Genomic DNA, 17,322 nt, shown 5'->3' on the forward strand with positions numbered 1-17,322 from the left:
TATATTAAAAAAAGAGGTGTCATTTTTCAAAAAGAGCTAATACTTTCTTCTGACCAGGATCCGATAAAATGAGAATTACGAGGAGAATAAATGGGATACGACGTTCTTCCTAGCTCGCCGAACCTTTCTAATTTGCTGATAAAAATTTAAGGGGGAAATAAAGATGCATGATACTAGTATTTGTGAAACTCAAAACCAGTTGCGGACTCATATGCTCGATCCTGCGCGTACCACTTTCCCTCGGCTCCAAGGCCCTACAGAACGCGATTAGGTCCTAGATCCACATCGATCTCGGGGTCCTCAAGCTTCTCCCTCCATTTTTCATACGTCCCTTTGGGAAGCAATCCCTCCCCCTGAAGCCTGAGAAGCAGATACGCAACCCAAAGACCAGAATTCTGGTCTGGAATTTTTCTGGCCTCTTTCTCGATGGTAGGCCCGGCTGATGCTGGGATATTGGCGACAAAGATCTTACTCTCGACCCAGTAGTTCTGCAACGGCATGTCGGGTTCAATTCGAGGTATCCAATACCCTGACCAGCCCTCGCAATGAAACCAAACGCACTTCTCCGCTCTTGGATGGTTCATGATTATCAATCTATGAATAGGGTCGACAGAGAGCTGCTTTCTACCAGTCGCCACCCAAATTTGATATTGAGTCTGATCGACCTGAGCCTCGGTCATGATGAGTGAGTATGCAGAGTAAGCAAGTGATGATAAATACAATGGTGGATGTGCTATTAAAGCTGTGCGATGATATCAAAACTTAGTTACTGGGAATACCCGAGGCTTCTTATAGAAGATCCCTCGATATGACTGTCATCAAGACAGAGTACAAGCTTTATGTTTGGAAAGAGGACAATGGATTTGAGGTCAACAGATAAACAAGGATCAATCACCCCCAATGTTCAAGTTGTTTTAGCCTCGAAGCTTTTGTTAGAACAACGGTTATTGTCCCAAGTAAACAAAAGAAACTTTGAACAATAGATAAAACAATAAAGTTTGGCAAGTATGATGTTAAGCTAAACAGACACAGATGCTCAGGGTTAAATAGTTGGTACAGAAGCGCCCAACATCGGCTTCCATGCTGCGAACATAGAGATGCTCTTTCAAATCCTAATCACATAATCTACATTGCCAGATACGGTCACTCCCGTAATTTTGTCATGTTTCAGTTCGGAACGGTAAAATTCAAACTGACGAGCGATGTAATGTTATGTATTATCACTGATCCAAAAATATCAACCCCTGGGGGTGTCGTCGTCCCTCAACGTTCCTCCCCAAGACTCCAGCAACCATTCGCCCCCTAAATTATTTCAAGATGGCGCGCAACCTGAACCCTGGGCAGCGTAAGATGATTGTACACATGATAAACAGCAAGAAAAGACTGACTACGTCTCAAATGGCCAAGCCGGCAAAATGTCTGGAGCGTTTTATCACTAACATACGCAAGAAAATGCGATTGTTCGGCAGTCCCAATCCTCCCAAAATCCCTCCCGGCCTGGCGCCAATCGTCACTTCTGTGATGCTGGACACCCTTTGTGACCACCTCGCTAAGATACCCGGCCTTTATCTCGAAGAGATGGCTAAGTTCCTATGGGACGAGTTCAACGTATTACCATCGTCGTCTAACATTCAACGTGCTCTTTCTCAGGCTGGTTGACCAAGAAGGCAGCCTGGCAGAAAGCCAAAAAGCGAAACCCTCAACTACGATATTTCTACTCAGAGAAGATATTAGAGTTTGATTCATACAGGATGAATCGAAATCTGATGGTCCACTCTACTAACATATCTTATATTCCGAACCCTATTTGGAGACACTTGCCCCCATACCTCGTTCGTAAATACGGATTCTGTAGACTTTTCTTTCTCTCTTGGCAGCGCAGTTGCAATAATAATTACGGTATTAAGATAAGCGCTTTCGGGCGAGCGACAACTTTTAATATGTAACAGCGACTTGTAAACCTGATTTTAATCGCCGAATGATGAAACAGATGCCATGGCGGACGCGGATTGACTTTCGCTTTCGAAGTTGCGAAGCCCTACGCTTCCGGTAAAGATGGCATTCCAGATTCTGGTAAATTACAGACCCGTTCCGCTTTGTGATTACGAAACATTTCAAAAAGTCACAGTAGCCTAAACCTGATACGGAGTAGCTCGCTTCTTCTTAGTTCAAGATAGAATTAGTGAGAATAAATTGAGGAAGCTGATTTCGAGCGGCTCTGTATAGTATCAAGACACGGAACCGGGCGAACTGAGTGCGGATTTGAATTATACAGCTCAGAGAATATTTCGATTTTCTATGGACTGTATCAATTGTGAGCACCTAGAAGACCCTGTAACCAAAGTGGGAAGCGCTGTATCCATTGCGAAAAATGTCGGGACGGGCCGCAATGCGAACCCCTGAACCCCCTGACCGCGACGATCACGAAGACCCACCACCGCGACTGTTGAGACCGAGACGCACCACCAGACCACCTAACAACTATGCTCAAGAGCAGGAGAAATGCACTGAGCAGAGAGAGACGCGCTCCCAGCAGAGCAAGAGAACCCAAGACAAAACAGTAGCCCAACGTGACGCGGTAGCTTCGGACGACTTGACAGAGAGCGAGGACCTGAACACCGCCAAACTAGTGAAGGAGCTTGTCAAACTCAGGAGAGAGATCAGACAGCGAGATGATTTGCATAGAGAAGAGATCCAGAAAGTTCAAGAAGAATTTCAGAAAGAATTTCAGAAAGTCAAGGATGAATTTGGTGCCGCACTCGCAGAAGTTCGCAACGAGTTACAGATCCTGACTGACAGACCCCCGACACCGCAATCGCACTGCGAATCATGCTCACAGAACAGCCACGATGAGATCCTCCGCAAAATTTATTCCCTACGCGATGCCATCAGCCCTACTGTTCCTACTGGCTCCCTGTCCTATGCAGATGTTGCCCATACCCCTCCAACCAGTCAACCGAGCAATATACGAACTCTCTCATCGTCGAATACGACACCGACCACCTTCACTGACACGTTATACTACACAATAGATACCTTAAAGATAGCAGACAATGAGAACGAGAGAATGTCTGTAGGCCGAGTCAGGGTGGCAGTTGAGATAGAGATCCAGATGATGGAAGGCTATATGCACTAGTGCTGTCGTGCTGTCACTATAGACCCGAAGAACACTAACCGGATCAGAGTAGCTTACCGAGACGAAGCTGAGCATCAGCTAGTCAAAAAGGCAGCAGAAGCAAAGATCGGCACAGGAGCCCAGATACTTCATAACAAACTGTATCCGATTAAGGTAGACAGTATTAACAAAGCCGCAGTACTAGACAAAAAAGACAAGATCCAAGTTGGAGCTACAGCCGCTTTCAGTAAGAAGAACGAAGCTACCGTAGCCAAGATCGTATGGCTCAGCAGGAAAGAAAGTGCAAAGGCATATAGGTCAATGGTTGTGTACCTAACCAAAGGCTCTAACGTACGGAGGCTCCTAGCCAAAGGGTTCTTCCACACTAGAGGAGAATCTAGCGTGACCAGCACCTTTGAATATCGACCACGTCCGATGTAATACTATAACTGCCAGGAGATTGGCCACAAGGCCTTCCAGTGCAGGAACGTCCAGAGGTATGCAAAATATGCTATAGAGGGCCACCACCACAGTAACTGCGCCTAAACAGTTCCAAAGTACGTTCTATGCGGAGGCCCACATAAATCATACAGTAAAAATTGCTAGAAGCTCTATCCGTCACATTATAAATAAAACACTCTGAATAATCCAACTAAATGTAAGGAAACAGGGAGCAGTATATAACAGTTTAATGAACGACAAAGAAACTCAGGGAGCAGTGGCACTAGCGATTTAGGAACCCTAAGTAAGAAGAATTTAAGACCGGCTATTGATAACCCCGATAGAACATTATAAATAGACCAAGATAGTTCCCTCTACCTGGAGGGAGGGCCGATAGGCGATCCGAAGTATACTTTGGATCAACAAGGAAGTGGAAGCAGAGTAAATACCGATCGAGTCACCGGATCTAACAGCAGTGGTCATCCACTTCCCCGAGCGACTGATTTTTATGGTATCAGTTTACGTAGAGGGAGGGGATACCTTAGTGTTGGATAACGTATGCGATCACCTTAGAAAAGCAATCATAGAGGTATAGCGAGATTCAGGGACGGTAGTAGAGGTTATGGTTATAGGGGACTTTAACTACTATAATCAACTCTAGGGAGGAGACAACATATCTTTGACAAGGTAAGGAGAGGCAGAACCAATCATCGATATCATAAACGAATTTTCTCTAAGTAACCTACTTAAACAAGGCACGAAGACATAGCACAGTAGAGGGCAGACTGGGGACTGTAAGTCTACGATCGACCTCATCCTGGCCTCGGAAAACTTAACAGACTCGATAGTCAAGTGTACAATACACGGAACAGAATATAGCTCGGACCACTATACTATTGAGACTGTTTTCGATGCGCTGTAGCCAACCCCCCTAGTATGCGGAACAACTTCTGCTAAAGAACGTACTATAGAAGGAAATTAATGCTAGAATTACTAGTACTCTAGCCACAACTCCGTTAGAAGGCATAGTACAGCTAAAAACCGACTGTCTCATATTTACAGTATCGGAGGCAGTATATACTTTGATACTAAGGGCTAAACCGTCGCCATACACAAAGCGATAGTGGACGGGTAACCTAATATAGCTCCATCAGATATATATATATTGGAGAAACCACACCCGCTTACAGCAATATATAGGGCGAAAGGTGCCACACCTAGAGAAAATAGCCGCAAGTACAGCGAAACAATACTACGATACAATTCAGAAACAAAAGAAGAAACACTAGAATAAGTTTCTGACTGACAACGATAATATATAGAAAGCCACGAAATACCTGAAGTCAGAAGACAGTACAGTATTCAGGAAGGTCCCGCAGCTCCTCAGGGCAGATAGAACTATTACCACTAATCACAAAGAGCAAGCAGAAGAACTACTGACCAAATTCTTCCCGCCCCTGCTAGAAAATATCGGCAGAGAAGGAACTAGACCACAAAGAGCACCGGTAGATATGCCGGTTATTACTATAGAAGAGGTCAAACAGTAGTTATTGGCCGCAAATTCTTGGAAAGCGCCGGGCAAGGACAGTCTACCGGTAATAGTGTAGAAGATAACGTAGTATACAGTTAAATACCGGGTCCTAGAATTATTCCAGGTATCTCTAGACGAAGGTATATTACCGAGGCAATAGAGACATATAAAGATCATACCGCTGAAGAAACCGAACAAAGAGAACTATACTATTACGAAGGCTTAGAGGCCGATCTTACTCCTAGCGACACTGGGGAAAATACTAGAATCAATCATCGCAGAAAGGATCTCACATACAGTGGAGACCTATGGCCTACTTCCAACTAGTCACTTCAGGGCCCAAAAGCAGCGGTCCGCGGAGCAGGCACTCTTACTCTTGTAAGAGCAAATCTATACAGTGTAGCGTAGCCAATAGGTCTTGAGCTTGATCAGCTTCAACGTCAAGGGAGCCTACAATAGGGTTTGTAAAGAACGACTACTCCAGAGGATAAAAGCACAAGGGATACCGGAGGTCGTGCTCCAGTAGGTCGAAGCATTCTACTCGGAGCAAACAGCAACTATCCAGATCAATAGGCAAGTATCTAAGGCCCGAAGTCTCCCACAGGCGGGGCTACCTCAGGGATCACCCCTATCCCCCATCCTATTTCTCTTCTTCAACATAGATCTCGTACAACAATAGATCGACGGCCAAGGAGGAGCGATTACCTTCGTGGATGACTTTACTACATAGGTGACCGGACCGACTGCACAGAGCAACCGGAATAGTATTAAAGCGATCGTCAATAAAGCACTCAACTAGGAAAAGAGAAGTAGAGCGACCTTTAAAGTAGAGAAAACTGCTATTATACACTTCGCCCCTAAGGCCCATAAATCGGACCCAGAGCCATTTATCATTAAGGGAGAGACTATTAAACCTAAAGACTATATTAAGATTCTTGGCGTAATAATAGATACAAGACTCAAATACAAGGAATATATTGCAAGAACGACGTCCAAAGGCCTAGAGGTAGCGATGGAGCTTCGACAACTCCAAGGTCTGTCCCCAGCGACAGCGCAGCAGCTCTTTACAGCCACTATAGCTCCGGTGGTGGACTATGCCTCTAATATCTAGATACACACTTTCAAGAACAAGAATATCGGGCCGATCAACTAGGTTCAACGAGTCAGAGCATAGGCGATTGTAGGAACGTTCCTCACCGTTACGACCAGCGTAGTGGAGGCCGAGGCTCACATTACTACTGTACGATATCGGTTCTGGAGACAAGCCGTAAAGATATGGACTAACATTCACACCCTACCAGCAACCAATCCCCTCCACAGGAGTACAGCTTAGATTAGAAAATTCAGAAGATACCACCAGTCGCCATTATATCAGGTCACAGACACGCTGAAGAGTATTAAGATAGAATCACTAGAAACTATCAATCCATTTACATTAGTGCCATAGGAGGAACATATACACAGCGATAGATAGGATTTATCAGAGATACAGACCAAAACAGGCGGAGTCATATATATTGCGGTCAGCAGTTTAGCACGAAATAAGAAGGTAGGATTCAGCGTAGCAATCGAGAAGCAGCCACCTTAGTATCGTAAGCCGAGGCTAAAGACCTTCTCTGTCACACTGGGCACAAGAGCAGAGCAGAACCCATACTCCGGCGAATTGGTAGCAATAGCATATACACTAGGTACGCTACAGGGACTAAAACGGTATAGGGTCACGCTGCTTACCAGTAACAAAGCAGCAGGACTTACACTAAGGAATCCTCGACAGCAGTCAGGCCAAGAACACATCTGCCAGATATACAAGTTAACCCAAAGACTACGGAGACACGAAAACCGAATGGACATTCGCTGGGTTCCGACCAGCAAGCATAACCAATTGTTGAGCCTGGCGAAAGAGTAGGCCAGAGCCGCGACACAAGAGGATACTACTCCTCAAGCACAGGTCCACAGAATAAAGTCAACTACCCTAAACATCGCACGGTCCCAAGTAGTCACTAGTAAAGGCTTACCAGAGAACATAGGGCGATATTCTAAATAAGTAGATACAGCACTCCCAGGGAAACACACCCAGCAGCTATATAATCAATTATCGTAGAAAGAAGCAAGCGTGCTGGCCCAACTCCGGACTGGCATAGCAAGACTCAACGGATATCTTTACCAAATCAGCGTCGCCGAGACAGATCAATATATATGTAGACAAGCAAGAGAGACCGTGGAACACTTCCTCTTTCGATATCGGAAGTGGACCGCACACCGGACAGGAATGCTGCAATGTACCCATGCTCACCGAGGGAATATATCCTTCTTCCTGGGCGGAAAGTCGCCGTCAGATGATCAGAACTGGACACCGAATCTAGAAGTAGTGCGAGTCTCAATACAGTTTGCAATCGCCACGGGCCAACTGGACGCCACTTAGCCATGTCGACCAACATAAACGAACCCCTCCCCCCCGAACTAACCCCCACCCACCACCTCGTGCCAGAGACGGTAGACGCGCTTCAACTGCCGAGAATAGGATATTGAACACTTGAAGAAGCGCCTTCAAGCCAGCCTACTAACAAAATTACTATCCCGCGAGGATCCACCACGATAATGACAGTTGAGATGACATATACAGAAAGTAACCATGTATGGGCTGCAAGGAGACACGGCATATACTAGGGACATGTATTGATAAAATAGTGATAGTTGCCCTTTCGGCTTCGCCGCCGGGCGTTAATGAATTGTGTGTGTGTGTGTGTGTGTGTATAGTATCAAGGATAGGTTCTTCAATTTACTCGATGCGCTGGTCAATCCATGGGCAAGAGGTGCTTCATGAACCCTTTTAAACGTTTGTTGGCCTTGTTGGCGTTTACTGTGCGAAACCCACTTGTGGGGCTCATTATTAGCGGTGCGAGGTGCGAGATGCGAGATGCGAGATGCGAACTACCCACCTAGCCCAACGCTTCAGAAAGTGGCCGTTGGCGAGACAAAACCCATATAATGCTTCATGTCACTCTTTTATTTTTCATCTCGATTCTTATTTATACGTTCGCAGGAAATTCTTGACAATTTTCTCTTTTTGCGCCTTGCTTTTTCTATATTTTGCGATTACCTACCACCGCGAATTCCAGTCATGACTGGCTCCAATGTCTACAAATATGACCCTAGCCAGGCAGCTGCGATAATTTTCGTCATTCTTTTCGCAATCACAACCATTTGGCATGTCTGGATTATGTTCAAACTTCGCACCTTCTACTTCGTCGTGCTTATCACTGGTGGTGGACGTAAGCCACATTCTTCTCGAGGCCTTTTGCCTTCTCCCACCGATATCTTCGAGACTTTACTAAAACAACCCAGTTGAAATCGCAGGATACGTTTGCCGCTTTTTAGGAAGCAACGACACCAGCAATATCACCCTTTACATCATTCAAACCCTCACGATACTGGTCGCACCGGCCTTGTTCGCTGCATCAATCTACATGGTTTTAGGTCGACTCATTCGATTAGTCAAAGGAGAAGAATACTCACCGATAAAACCATCACTTCTGACAAAGATTTTTGTGGGAGGTGATATCTTGTCATTTGTGATACAACTCGCCGGATCTGGCATGTTGTCCTCGAATTTTAGTGTGGGCAAAGCGATTATCCTTGTCGGTCTTGCCTTTCAAATACTATTCTTTGGTCTATTTGTCATATGCGCCACTGTCTTTCATCGTCGTCTTGCTCGCATTCCAACAAGCGTGTCGCTAAGCCTTGACGAGGATAATTCGAAACTAGGATGGAGAGATGTGACACGAGTGATATTTCTTGCCAGTGCCTTGATATTCGCTCGCTCCATCTTTCGATTTGTTGAGTTCACTGGTGACATCGAATCCCCCATGATGAAGACGGAGGCCTACCTCTATATCTGCGATTCAACTCTTATGTTTTTGGTTCTGGCTTTTTTAATTTACTGGCACCCGGCTAAGTATATAGGTACTGGCAAAGAGTCTTTCCAGGAAGTCAGTCAAGAGCTTTATTGACCTGGACCTGGAAATTCGTGCAAGATGGGTGCCAATATTCACACTCGACATGTTCCCTGTAACAACTGCATTTAGAGGGGAAGCGGTGCATTGCCATTTCCCGGTGGTTTCAATATTTCAGAGAATATAGATTAAAATTACATCTTTGTGACCTGCATTGATGTCAAGAAGAACAATCCACCATTATTCAAGATCGATTGCAAGTACCAAGCCAACCTTGGTCTATTTTACTGAGATCCAGCAATATCCCCCAAACAGCTGACTAGAAGATGTGCAGCAGCAATGTTGTCATCCATCTGTATGATTCTCCATGGTAATGAAATGTGTTCTTCCCAGGCGGGACCAAGGATAGAAGCAACGACTTCAATATCATGAGTGAGACAATCTTCATAAATCCATGTTCTCGGGAGAAATTTCAAAACAGCCAGGTAGTAGGCTAAAATGACAAGGGCTTCGGGCCGTTCTTGTTGTATAAAAGAGAGAAAATCGGGCGGCACCACGTCAAAAGTCCATGCCTTGGCTTGTTTCTCAAGAAAAACAGGCTCGAATGGAGTTCCAAGGATAGATATTAGTCTCCCCAGCTCTCCTGCAGCTGTAGACAGTGTAGAGTGATAAAATGAGTTCTCTCTTAGGTTGCAATCTCTATTAAGCAAAGGCTGGATAGGATGCGGTATGACTGCTGGCGCAAAAAGATCCGAGAAAGACCCATAGAGACCTCTAGCTGATATGGGGTTCTTCTCGCCAGGTGTATATTGTTCAAACTCTGGCATTGCTTGGAAGTTTCGTTGACCCAGGGCTAAAGCCATCCAATTGGACATCCATAGGCCAGGTTGGTTTGTTATTCGGTCGGTCGGGAAGGAAACAGCCGCAATCAACACGGATGCGCCTCTCACGGCATGAATGTTACCTGATGATATATTGCCGATCGCTCCGCGTAGTGCTCGCAGCGTCCGATCACGATAGGCAAAGAAAGGCAAGTTTTTGACTGGTATACCACTACAACCTAGGTGGACCATTGCAGCAAAAAGAACGGCATCCAAAAGAAAATCATGTTCAAAGGCCAGGCTCGGAAGGTCTACCTGGAGAGCCTTCAACACGTCCTCGTTGAAAGTACCAGATAAAGTCTTTGCCGTAAAAACGCTGTAGTGATGCATAAGACGAAGATCCAACAAGTTCTTCGGCGTATAATGAGGCTCTTTCAGGGCTTGAAATCCTTCTGAATCTGAATCATTTGGCGGTGCATCTTGTTCAGAGAGTTCTTGACTTGGAGTAGCGTTTCTTGCCAATTCCACAAATGAACACTCTTCTTCGCGACGTAAACACCCCGCACATGATGGTCGTTCCTCGTCGCACTATAAATAAATTAGTTGGACATCTCTGAAACGCGACTTGCGAGTTGTCATTACCTTGACACGTCGGGATTTGCAATTTTGACATCCGTTTCTTGACTTACGATGATATCGAATATTGCGCGACATGGATGAAAGTGTTTGGTAGGACTAGCGCTTAGCGATAGATGGTTGCTGCCATTATCTCACCGCCGGAATAGAGAAACATTGAGTGAAGTAGAGCGGAAAACACTCCTTATCACCGCCTCAAAACACACAATTCCCCACACTATTTTTCTCCGATGTGGAAGCAGCGACGCCAGCGGGACTTGAACGCGCAGCGCGAAGTCGAGTCACCCGCGTCCGAATCCCAGGTGAGGATTGAAAAGTTGACGAGTTGACGAGTTGACGTGGGGCACTCAGGTTGCAGCTTCACGCCTTACAGGTAATAAAAATGATCCCGCTAATACAATAACACCCGGTAATTTACGGTACGCCCTCAAACAACTGAGGCTGACATAGCATCCTCGAAATTAGTTTAGTGTATCTTGGCATTTATTGTTCGGGGAACAATGAAAGGTTGTAGGAATGGGTCGATCCGATCCAGCATAGACAGATCAATCGCGGTTGGCGATACATACTGTAACCACTCAGACCCACCCGGGCAAAGAAGCACACATTGACTTCTTCTGAGTATGCAATCTCTTTTCGGCGTTCTCAGGCGTGCGCTATGTGTCACCTTGACCCAGATAGCCCCCCGAAGCACCAAGCGCTGCAGTAAGGCAACAGCAAGATGCAGAAGGGAGAAGTTGACACCTTGTCAGTTCAGATGTTGCTTTGTTTGCAGTGTTTGTTACGTTTGTTAAGAATCCTCTAGAAATTCCAGGACTCTAATTTGAGGCTACTGTATTCGTGTTACAATCTATAAAAAGGATCTGGTATTATTACTGGTATGTAGAGAATATGTTATTTATCAGTATCATGTGATTAGGATTGGAAAGAACATTTCTATGTTCGCAGCATGGAAACCGATGTCGGGTCCTTCTGTAACTATGGGCTGCATTTCGCCGGTAACAACTTGAATGCTCTAGTAGGCCTCGAGATGAAAGTATATGGACCCAATCATGAAATTAGGACCATGAAGTTTGCCTGCAGCTCTGCTTTATATCTGAACTATTCAATATGATAAGGACAGCTACTAGTTAGAATGGAAGAATGATGGAAGGTTTAGATTCCGAGATAAAGGAAAAAGGCTGATATAGGTGATCTTAAAATTCCTGGGCCATAACAGCATATGACTGCCTCGAAACAATATCGAAATTTAATCTGGAATCACGGAATGATAAATGGAAAGTAGCTATTGAATGTCTTTAGTCAGGGAGAAAATTAACAGTCGTCAGACGGATTGCCTAGGCAATCTTGGAAAGTAGTTAAGAACTATAATTTCTTCAAAAAGTCCGGTAACCTGACTACGGATTGATATAAAGCTACTTACGTTATTTCTCGCCACTACTAAGATCATTGGGGAATATATGGAAGGTAGAAAATTATGAATAAAATTGTCACCCGGCGCTATAGTGAATTAAGTATATGGAAAATACAGATCCTGAGATATAGTCCACTACTCCTCCTCGACCCAAAGGTTACCGGGCCCCTGATCATCTTTATCACAGTTTTCCTTGTTCTGCTCATTCTGCGTCAAATAATGGGTCATCCACTCAGTATATGTGTCTTCCGGTACAAGTCCCTTGCGTTCAAGTCGAAACAGTAGATATAGTACCCAGAATGCGGAGCTCTGTAGTGGTGTAGCTTCAGTCTGTTTAGCAACCACATCGAAAGACTCTATCGGAATCCGGCAGATGAGCTCCTTTTTCTCGATTCTTCGATACCGGCTGTCTCCAAATCCCGTGAATGGAGTATCTGACTCTGAAATGTACTCACGTTTACCTGAAATACCTTCACAATGAAATCTAAAGCATTTATCTGCACCAGGGTGAGCAAGAAGAATCATCCAATGGAAATTCTCTTCTTCGGGTGTCCCGCTATGGGCCAAGTAGAGCCCATAGTGATTCATATCAATACCTGACATGTTGAGTGTATCTGGCTGGATACTAGTTGCGAATTCAAGTTTTACTATACACAAGTACTTCAATGCCAGTGGTGCAGGATTATTGGATCAATCTTGAGTAGGGGGTCGAACTGGTATTTATAGAGGTCCTAGAGGGCTTGGGCGTCTTTGGATATCAGATCAAAATACATAAAAATGATCGAGTCCAAGAGGACAATGCCTTTGAGTTGAAGAATTATGCTACTACCTAAACAGTCCCTTTAAGTCTCGTTTACCTTCCTCCCTTTGTCTTCACTGCTAGAATTTCTTTCACAAATCACAAATCCTTTCACCAAGTAAGCCATTCTTCAGGCTAAAAGATAATTGTCTCTTTACACCGCCACATCTGTGTTCGATATGCGTTTTATGGTCTAAAAGAAAAGCGACTATTTTCGCGTCACATGCTCCGAATTGCTAGTTATTCCACGTGCAAAATGACGGCAAGTAGAAACTACCTAGGAAATTTCTTCCTTCTAGATATTAGTAGCGATAGATGTCGAGATTCTGCCCCAGAGCCCCGGGACTCACTTGAACCCTGAATCATGCTGAGATAATCTTAGAATGCAACCTTGATTCAATTGAATGATATTATTCAGTCTGACAAAGGCCCAGTTAGAGAGCACCCAATAGTTTGAATTGAGCATTGTAGCTCATTTACGTTCTACCTGATTTCTTGCGTTACATCTAAACATAGCTACACAGCTCTCGGGGGTGTCTGAAGGATACTACTCTTTGATGCTGGGTTTTCCTAACGTGTTTTTATTATCTTAATATCCATGAAAAGAACAGCCCGAAATTTGCAGAAAGTATAGAAAATTCAAGGACTCAATCGGAAACTGCACTGGTGGTGAAGATATTTCTGAAGCTCAAACGGTTGTGGTATTTCTTATAAATACCCCATGTGGACAGCACCGGACTGCGAGCTATTTTTCAAACTAAAGGAATGAATAATGGATATTGTCGTTATCAACACCATAACGAAGCCTTTTTTTGTCTTCGAATTCCATTTTTGATGACCTTTTATCGATTGTCTTGTCAATGTCCTGGTTGATGTTGACAAAAGAAAGTTTATTTCGAGGAAGCTTGTCTCAAGAACCACATGTCTCGTTATCGTTTAAACAAAGGTACCCGCTCACCACCGATGCCACGTGTCTTTTGGATTCTTTCTGGCCGCTAATCGGGAATGCAAACAGCAATGCAATCTCTTTGATCAAAGCAGTAACTAATTGATGCATTTGGAGATTGACGGAGAATTGGACAGGGGTTCTTTCTTGGAAAACCAAGGCAAAAACTGCCCCGAGGCTCTGGTCTAAGATCGGCTAATCGCCACATATTCTGTCGCATTGACTTCTTTCCGTAACTAATCGTCATCGTTAATGACTGGAACTCAATCACTATTATTGGCTTGTTCAAGTTATAGGTAGCTTTTCTTATTACGGCCCCTACGTGTGTTTTGGTTGTGTACCTCAGGCATTAATTTTGCTGTGCGTTGCCTCCTCTGTTTAAGATATTAAGCTTCGTTCCGAACTGACCTCTCTTACTAGTATCCGACCACCACTTTTCATCATCGCCGCCCCATCTTTGAGTGGCCGCTTGCAACGTTTCATCAATTTTACATGTTGGTGTGTATCTAAACGGTGCGAATCAGGTGAATGGTTGTGTACACATCAACTCTAAAAATGAATTTTAGGCCCTTTATTGGGATTTGTGATTGAATTTAATTCGAGTGTGGATAAACCAATACCTTTGGAGTTGCAAGCGTATGCGACAAATTTGAACATATCTAATGAAGTCCTCAACTTGCCTCTCCGAGTCCAACCCGCCGTACTTTTATTTAAACCTGCAGCTCGGTTTGAAATGTGTAGGCTCTGGAAATAGAGGGTTTCTAATTTAGCCTTCGCAATACTATGTGTGCGTGTCAATATGTAGATGGGAAGATAGGAGATGGATTGAGGTTCAAACCCAAAGGGGCCATGACCTCTAGTGATATTGTGGCATGAATCACTTTCAAACAAGGAGCATTGGATCGAATATTGGTCTACAGATTCAACTAATCGAAGATCGATGATGCCTTTGTTGGAATGGATCGAGGTTGACAGAACAATGCCTTGTCTCAAAGACAAAGAAAGTTGAGCTAGACATAGTGCTTCACTATTCTACGAGGACTGTCCGCTATCCTCTGTTTCATATCCGCGAATACTAGAAAAGCTGAGCTTGGTCTGGATTGAGTAATACCTATATAAGTTAGTCTTTTCCCGCCAATTGTCAACTGTTTTTAACCTCAAAATCCGTTATCGAATACCTTGATATCTACCAAAGTCTTATCACATATAACCTTGGAATACAAGCAGGTATGTCGAACCAAGCCAAAGAGGAAGATCAAATGGAGTGGGAGTGGGATACTGGAGTTATGGATTGGGAGGTCGATAATGCTGTTGCAGACTGGCAGAGGCTCACCAATCCATCTCTAGATCGCCAGAACGAGCCCTCTTATCACAGTCCGCTCTCAGTTTCGATGAATTCCCAGAGCCACAGTTATTCTCAGGATCAGCAGGACCTTGACATGCTGGATAGGCCATTCGAAACTGGTGATATGGAGTGGCAGGTTGAAGATGAAGCTGCAGTCAGGAGAATATTCACCAATGTATCTCCAGACCGTCAGAGCCAGAGGGATCATAACAGCCCACTGGCAAGTAGTCCCCAAAATCAAAACGCTGGCGTTAATCAGAATATTTTAGATTATGCAATTGATGGTATGGATGTCGAAGATACGGCTATTCAGTTTGACGATTCACTTCTGGACCTTGACAATGCCGCGGCGCAGGTGGATGATACAGCCATGGAAGTCAACGAAACAGTTTTAGACTATCAGCCTAACGACGCGACGGACTCTTGGTTTGGGGCCGGTCAGCATCTACCCCAAGTTCCCGAAAATCAAGACTACATTTTTCCACAGGGTCAAGGCTTTATACGAATGTGCACTCTACCAGGATGCACAGAGTTCATGGTGGATGGTCTTCATTGCGAATATCACAAGCAGCAGCAAATACTAACTACCTGTAACGAATTGGGTTGTTCCTCCTGGAGTATTACAGATGGCTATTGTATTGACCATTGGATACAAGCGCGTGGCCCCGAGCCCGACAAGGAGGAGCCTGATTGCCAGATCGCTGGATGTATCAATAAGAGCGAGTTTGGTTCCGTATTATGCACGGGGCATAATTATGGAGGGGATCTAGATGATGAAAGTTATAGGCGCCGGAAATGCGAGTATATGGGGTGCATTGCGCAGAAAAGAAAGGGGGCATACTGCGTGACGCATTGGAACGAATTAAACCCTCATAGCAAGCTTTGTTCGCATGCTCGCTGCGCTAACATACGGTCGGGGCAAGGACTATATTGTGGCCGACATATGAAGCAAAAGGACCTAGTTCAAAGCCTCCCCAAGTATAGCGCACGAGATGGGTGCTCCTATCCAGAATGCTCAAATCGAAGATGGAAACACAGACTATGCGAACGCCATTGGAGACTCAAAGATAAGGGGGTTGATTCATCGAAGCCTCTGTGCACGACCACTGATTGCGAAAAGATTGTCTGGAGAAAGAGTCTTTGCTATGACCATGCGGCACAAATGGGGCCTGAATTCATGCTCTGTGAGGCTCCTGGATGTACAGATAATAAAAAGATAGGTGGCTACTGCCAGGGGCATTCTTCCTTGGTAACGAAAATCTGCACGAGCACTGAATGTGAAAATAAGGCATGGAGAAAATCTTTATGTTATCAACATGCGAGAGAAGAGTGGCCTGGTCTCATACTTTGTGAATTCCCTGGGTGCACAAATAGGAAATGGGCACAGGGATTATGTGAAAAGCACTCTGAGAAAACTCGAGTTCGTCGAGAGTACCTAGTGAAAGACTGTACAGTCCCCGAATGCGAAAATAATGCCTTTAGAAAAACTGTATGCTATCAACACGCAAAGGAAAGGTGGCCTGAAGATTTGCTTTGTCAATTTCCTGGATGCACACATTCGAAACATTCGAGTGGATTCTGTCGAAAGCATGGGGAAGCCAAAGTCTGCACGGTCACCGAATGCGAAAAGACGGTCTGGGGAAAAACTTTATGCTATCAACATATGAGGGAAATGTGGCCTGAAACTATGCTTTGTCAATTTCCTGATTGCACACATAAGAAACAGATAGGTGGATTCTGTGAAAAGCATGGGGGAACGAGAGTCTGCGAGGCCACCGACTGTGAAAAGAAGACCTGGAGAAAAACTTTGTGCTATCAACATGCGAGGGAAATGTGGCCTGAGGCCATACATTGTCGATTTCCTGATTGTACACGTACAAGACAGAAGGGCGGATTCTGTGAACAGCATGGGGAAGCAAGAGCCTGTACCGTCACCGAATGCGAAAAGAAGGCCTGGAAAAAAACTTTATGTTTTAAACATGCGAAGGAAATGTGGCCTGAAACTTTTATGTGCCAATTTCCTGAATGCACACGTGGAGCCCGGATAGACGGATTCTGTCAGAACCATTCCTTCACGCCCAGCCCATAGCTGAGATTGCACTGAGAAGGGGCTATCTGGCAGGTGACTGGTATATTGAGTGACACATACTTACCTTGGAATTATATTTCACACAGCCGCTCCAGGGCTGTCGTCAAGTTCTTCTTCGAGTGTGGAAGAATCTGGATTTGGAACCTTGGAACTTGAAACTTGCCATGCAAGTCCTATACCGGGAGAATTGATCCCTTGCTGCTTTCTTCCTTTTTTTTATCTGCCAGTTCAA

At 44.7% G+C, this 17,322-nt stretch overlaps 7 protein-coding genes across 7 annotated transcripts; 3 read left to right on the forward strand and 4 right to left on the reverse strand.

The window, feature by feature from the left end:
* Positions 1 to 254: 254 nt before the first annotated feature.
* N7533_003590 (uncharacterized protein) lies at positions 255 to 680 on the reverse strand (the record flags this gene model as incomplete). Its single annotated transcript, XM_057100240.1, has 1 exon — positions 255 to 680. One exon carries the CDS (start codon positions 678 to 680, stop codon positions 255 to 257), a length of 426 nt encoding a protein of 141 aa, XP_056962928.1.
* Positions 681 to 2,371: 1,691 nt separating this feature from the next.
* On the forward strand, positions 2,372 to 3,136 carry N7533_003591 (uncharacterized protein; the record flags this gene model as incomplete). Its single annotated transcript, XM_057100241.1, has 1 exon — positions 2,372 to 3,136. One exon carries the CDS (start codon positions 2,372 to 2,374, stop codon positions 3,134 to 3,136), a length of 765 nt encoding a protein of 254 aa, XP_056962929.1.
* A 5,072-nt stretch (positions 3,137 to 8,208) lies between these two features.
* Positions 8,209 to 9,097, forward strand: N7533_003592 (RTA1 domain-containing protein; the record flags this gene model as incomplete). Its single annotated transcript, XM_057100242.1, has 2 exons — positions 8,209 to 8,359; positions 8,433 to 9,097. 2 exons carry the CDS (start codon positions 8,209 to 8,211, stop codon positions 9,095 to 9,097), a joined length of 816 nt encoding a protein of 271 aa, XP_056962930.1.
* Positions 9,098 to 9,324: 227 nt separating this feature from the next.
* On the reverse strand, positions 9,325 to 10,251 carry N7533_003593 (uncharacterized protein; the record flags this gene model as incomplete). The annotated part of the gene is made up of 1 exon (XM_057100243.1): positions 9,325 to 10,251. One exon carries the CDS (start codon positions 10,249 to 10,251, stop codon positions 9,325 to 9,327), a length of 927 nt encoding a protein of 308 aa, XP_056962931.1.
* A 44-nt stretch (positions 10,252 to 10,295) lies between these two features.
* Positions 10,296 to 10,575, reverse strand: N7533_003594 (uncharacterized protein; the record flags this gene model as incomplete). Its single annotated transcript, XM_057100244.1, is given in 3 exon segments — positions 10,296 to 10,449; positions 10,504 to 10,540; positions 10,551 to 10,575. The coding sequence occupies 3 exon segments, from the start codon at positions 10,573 to 10,575 to the stop codon at positions 10,296 to 10,298; spliced, it is 216 nt and encodes a 71-aa protein (XP_056962932.1).
* A 1,471-nt stretch (positions 10,576 to 12,046) lies between these two features.
* On the reverse strand, positions 12,047 to 12,514 carry N7533_003595 (uncharacterized protein; the record flags this gene model as incomplete). The annotated part of the gene is made up of 2 exons (XM_057100245.1): positions 12,047 to 12,351; positions 12,382 to 12,514. The coding sequence occupies 2 exons, from the start codon at positions 12,512 to 12,514 to the stop codon at positions 12,047 to 12,049; spliced, it is 438 nt and encodes a 145-aa protein (XP_056962933.1).
* A 2,371-nt stretch (positions 12,515 to 14,885) lies between these two features.
* N7533_003596 (uncharacterized protein) lies at positions 14,886 to 15,585 on the forward strand (the record flags this gene model as incomplete). Its single annotated transcript, XM_057100246.1, has 2 exons — positions 14,886 to 15,427; positions 15,489 to 15,585. The coding sequence occupies 2 exons, from the start codon at positions 14,886 to 14,888 to the stop codon at positions 15,583 to 15,585; spliced, it is 639 nt and encodes a 212-aa protein (XP_056962934.1).
* Positions 15,586 to 17,322: the final 1,737 nt, after the last annotated feature.

Source organism: Penicillium manginii (genome assembly GCF_028828005.1).
Source record: "Penicillium manginii strain IBT 31320 chromosome Unknown utg000003l:1.0-959480.0:1.0-959601.0, whole genome shotgun sequence".
In the NCBI taxonomy this organism is placed as follows: domain Eukaryota; kingdom Fungi; phylum Ascomycota; class Eurotiomycetes; order Eurotiales; family Aspergillaceae; genus Penicillium; species Penicillium manginii.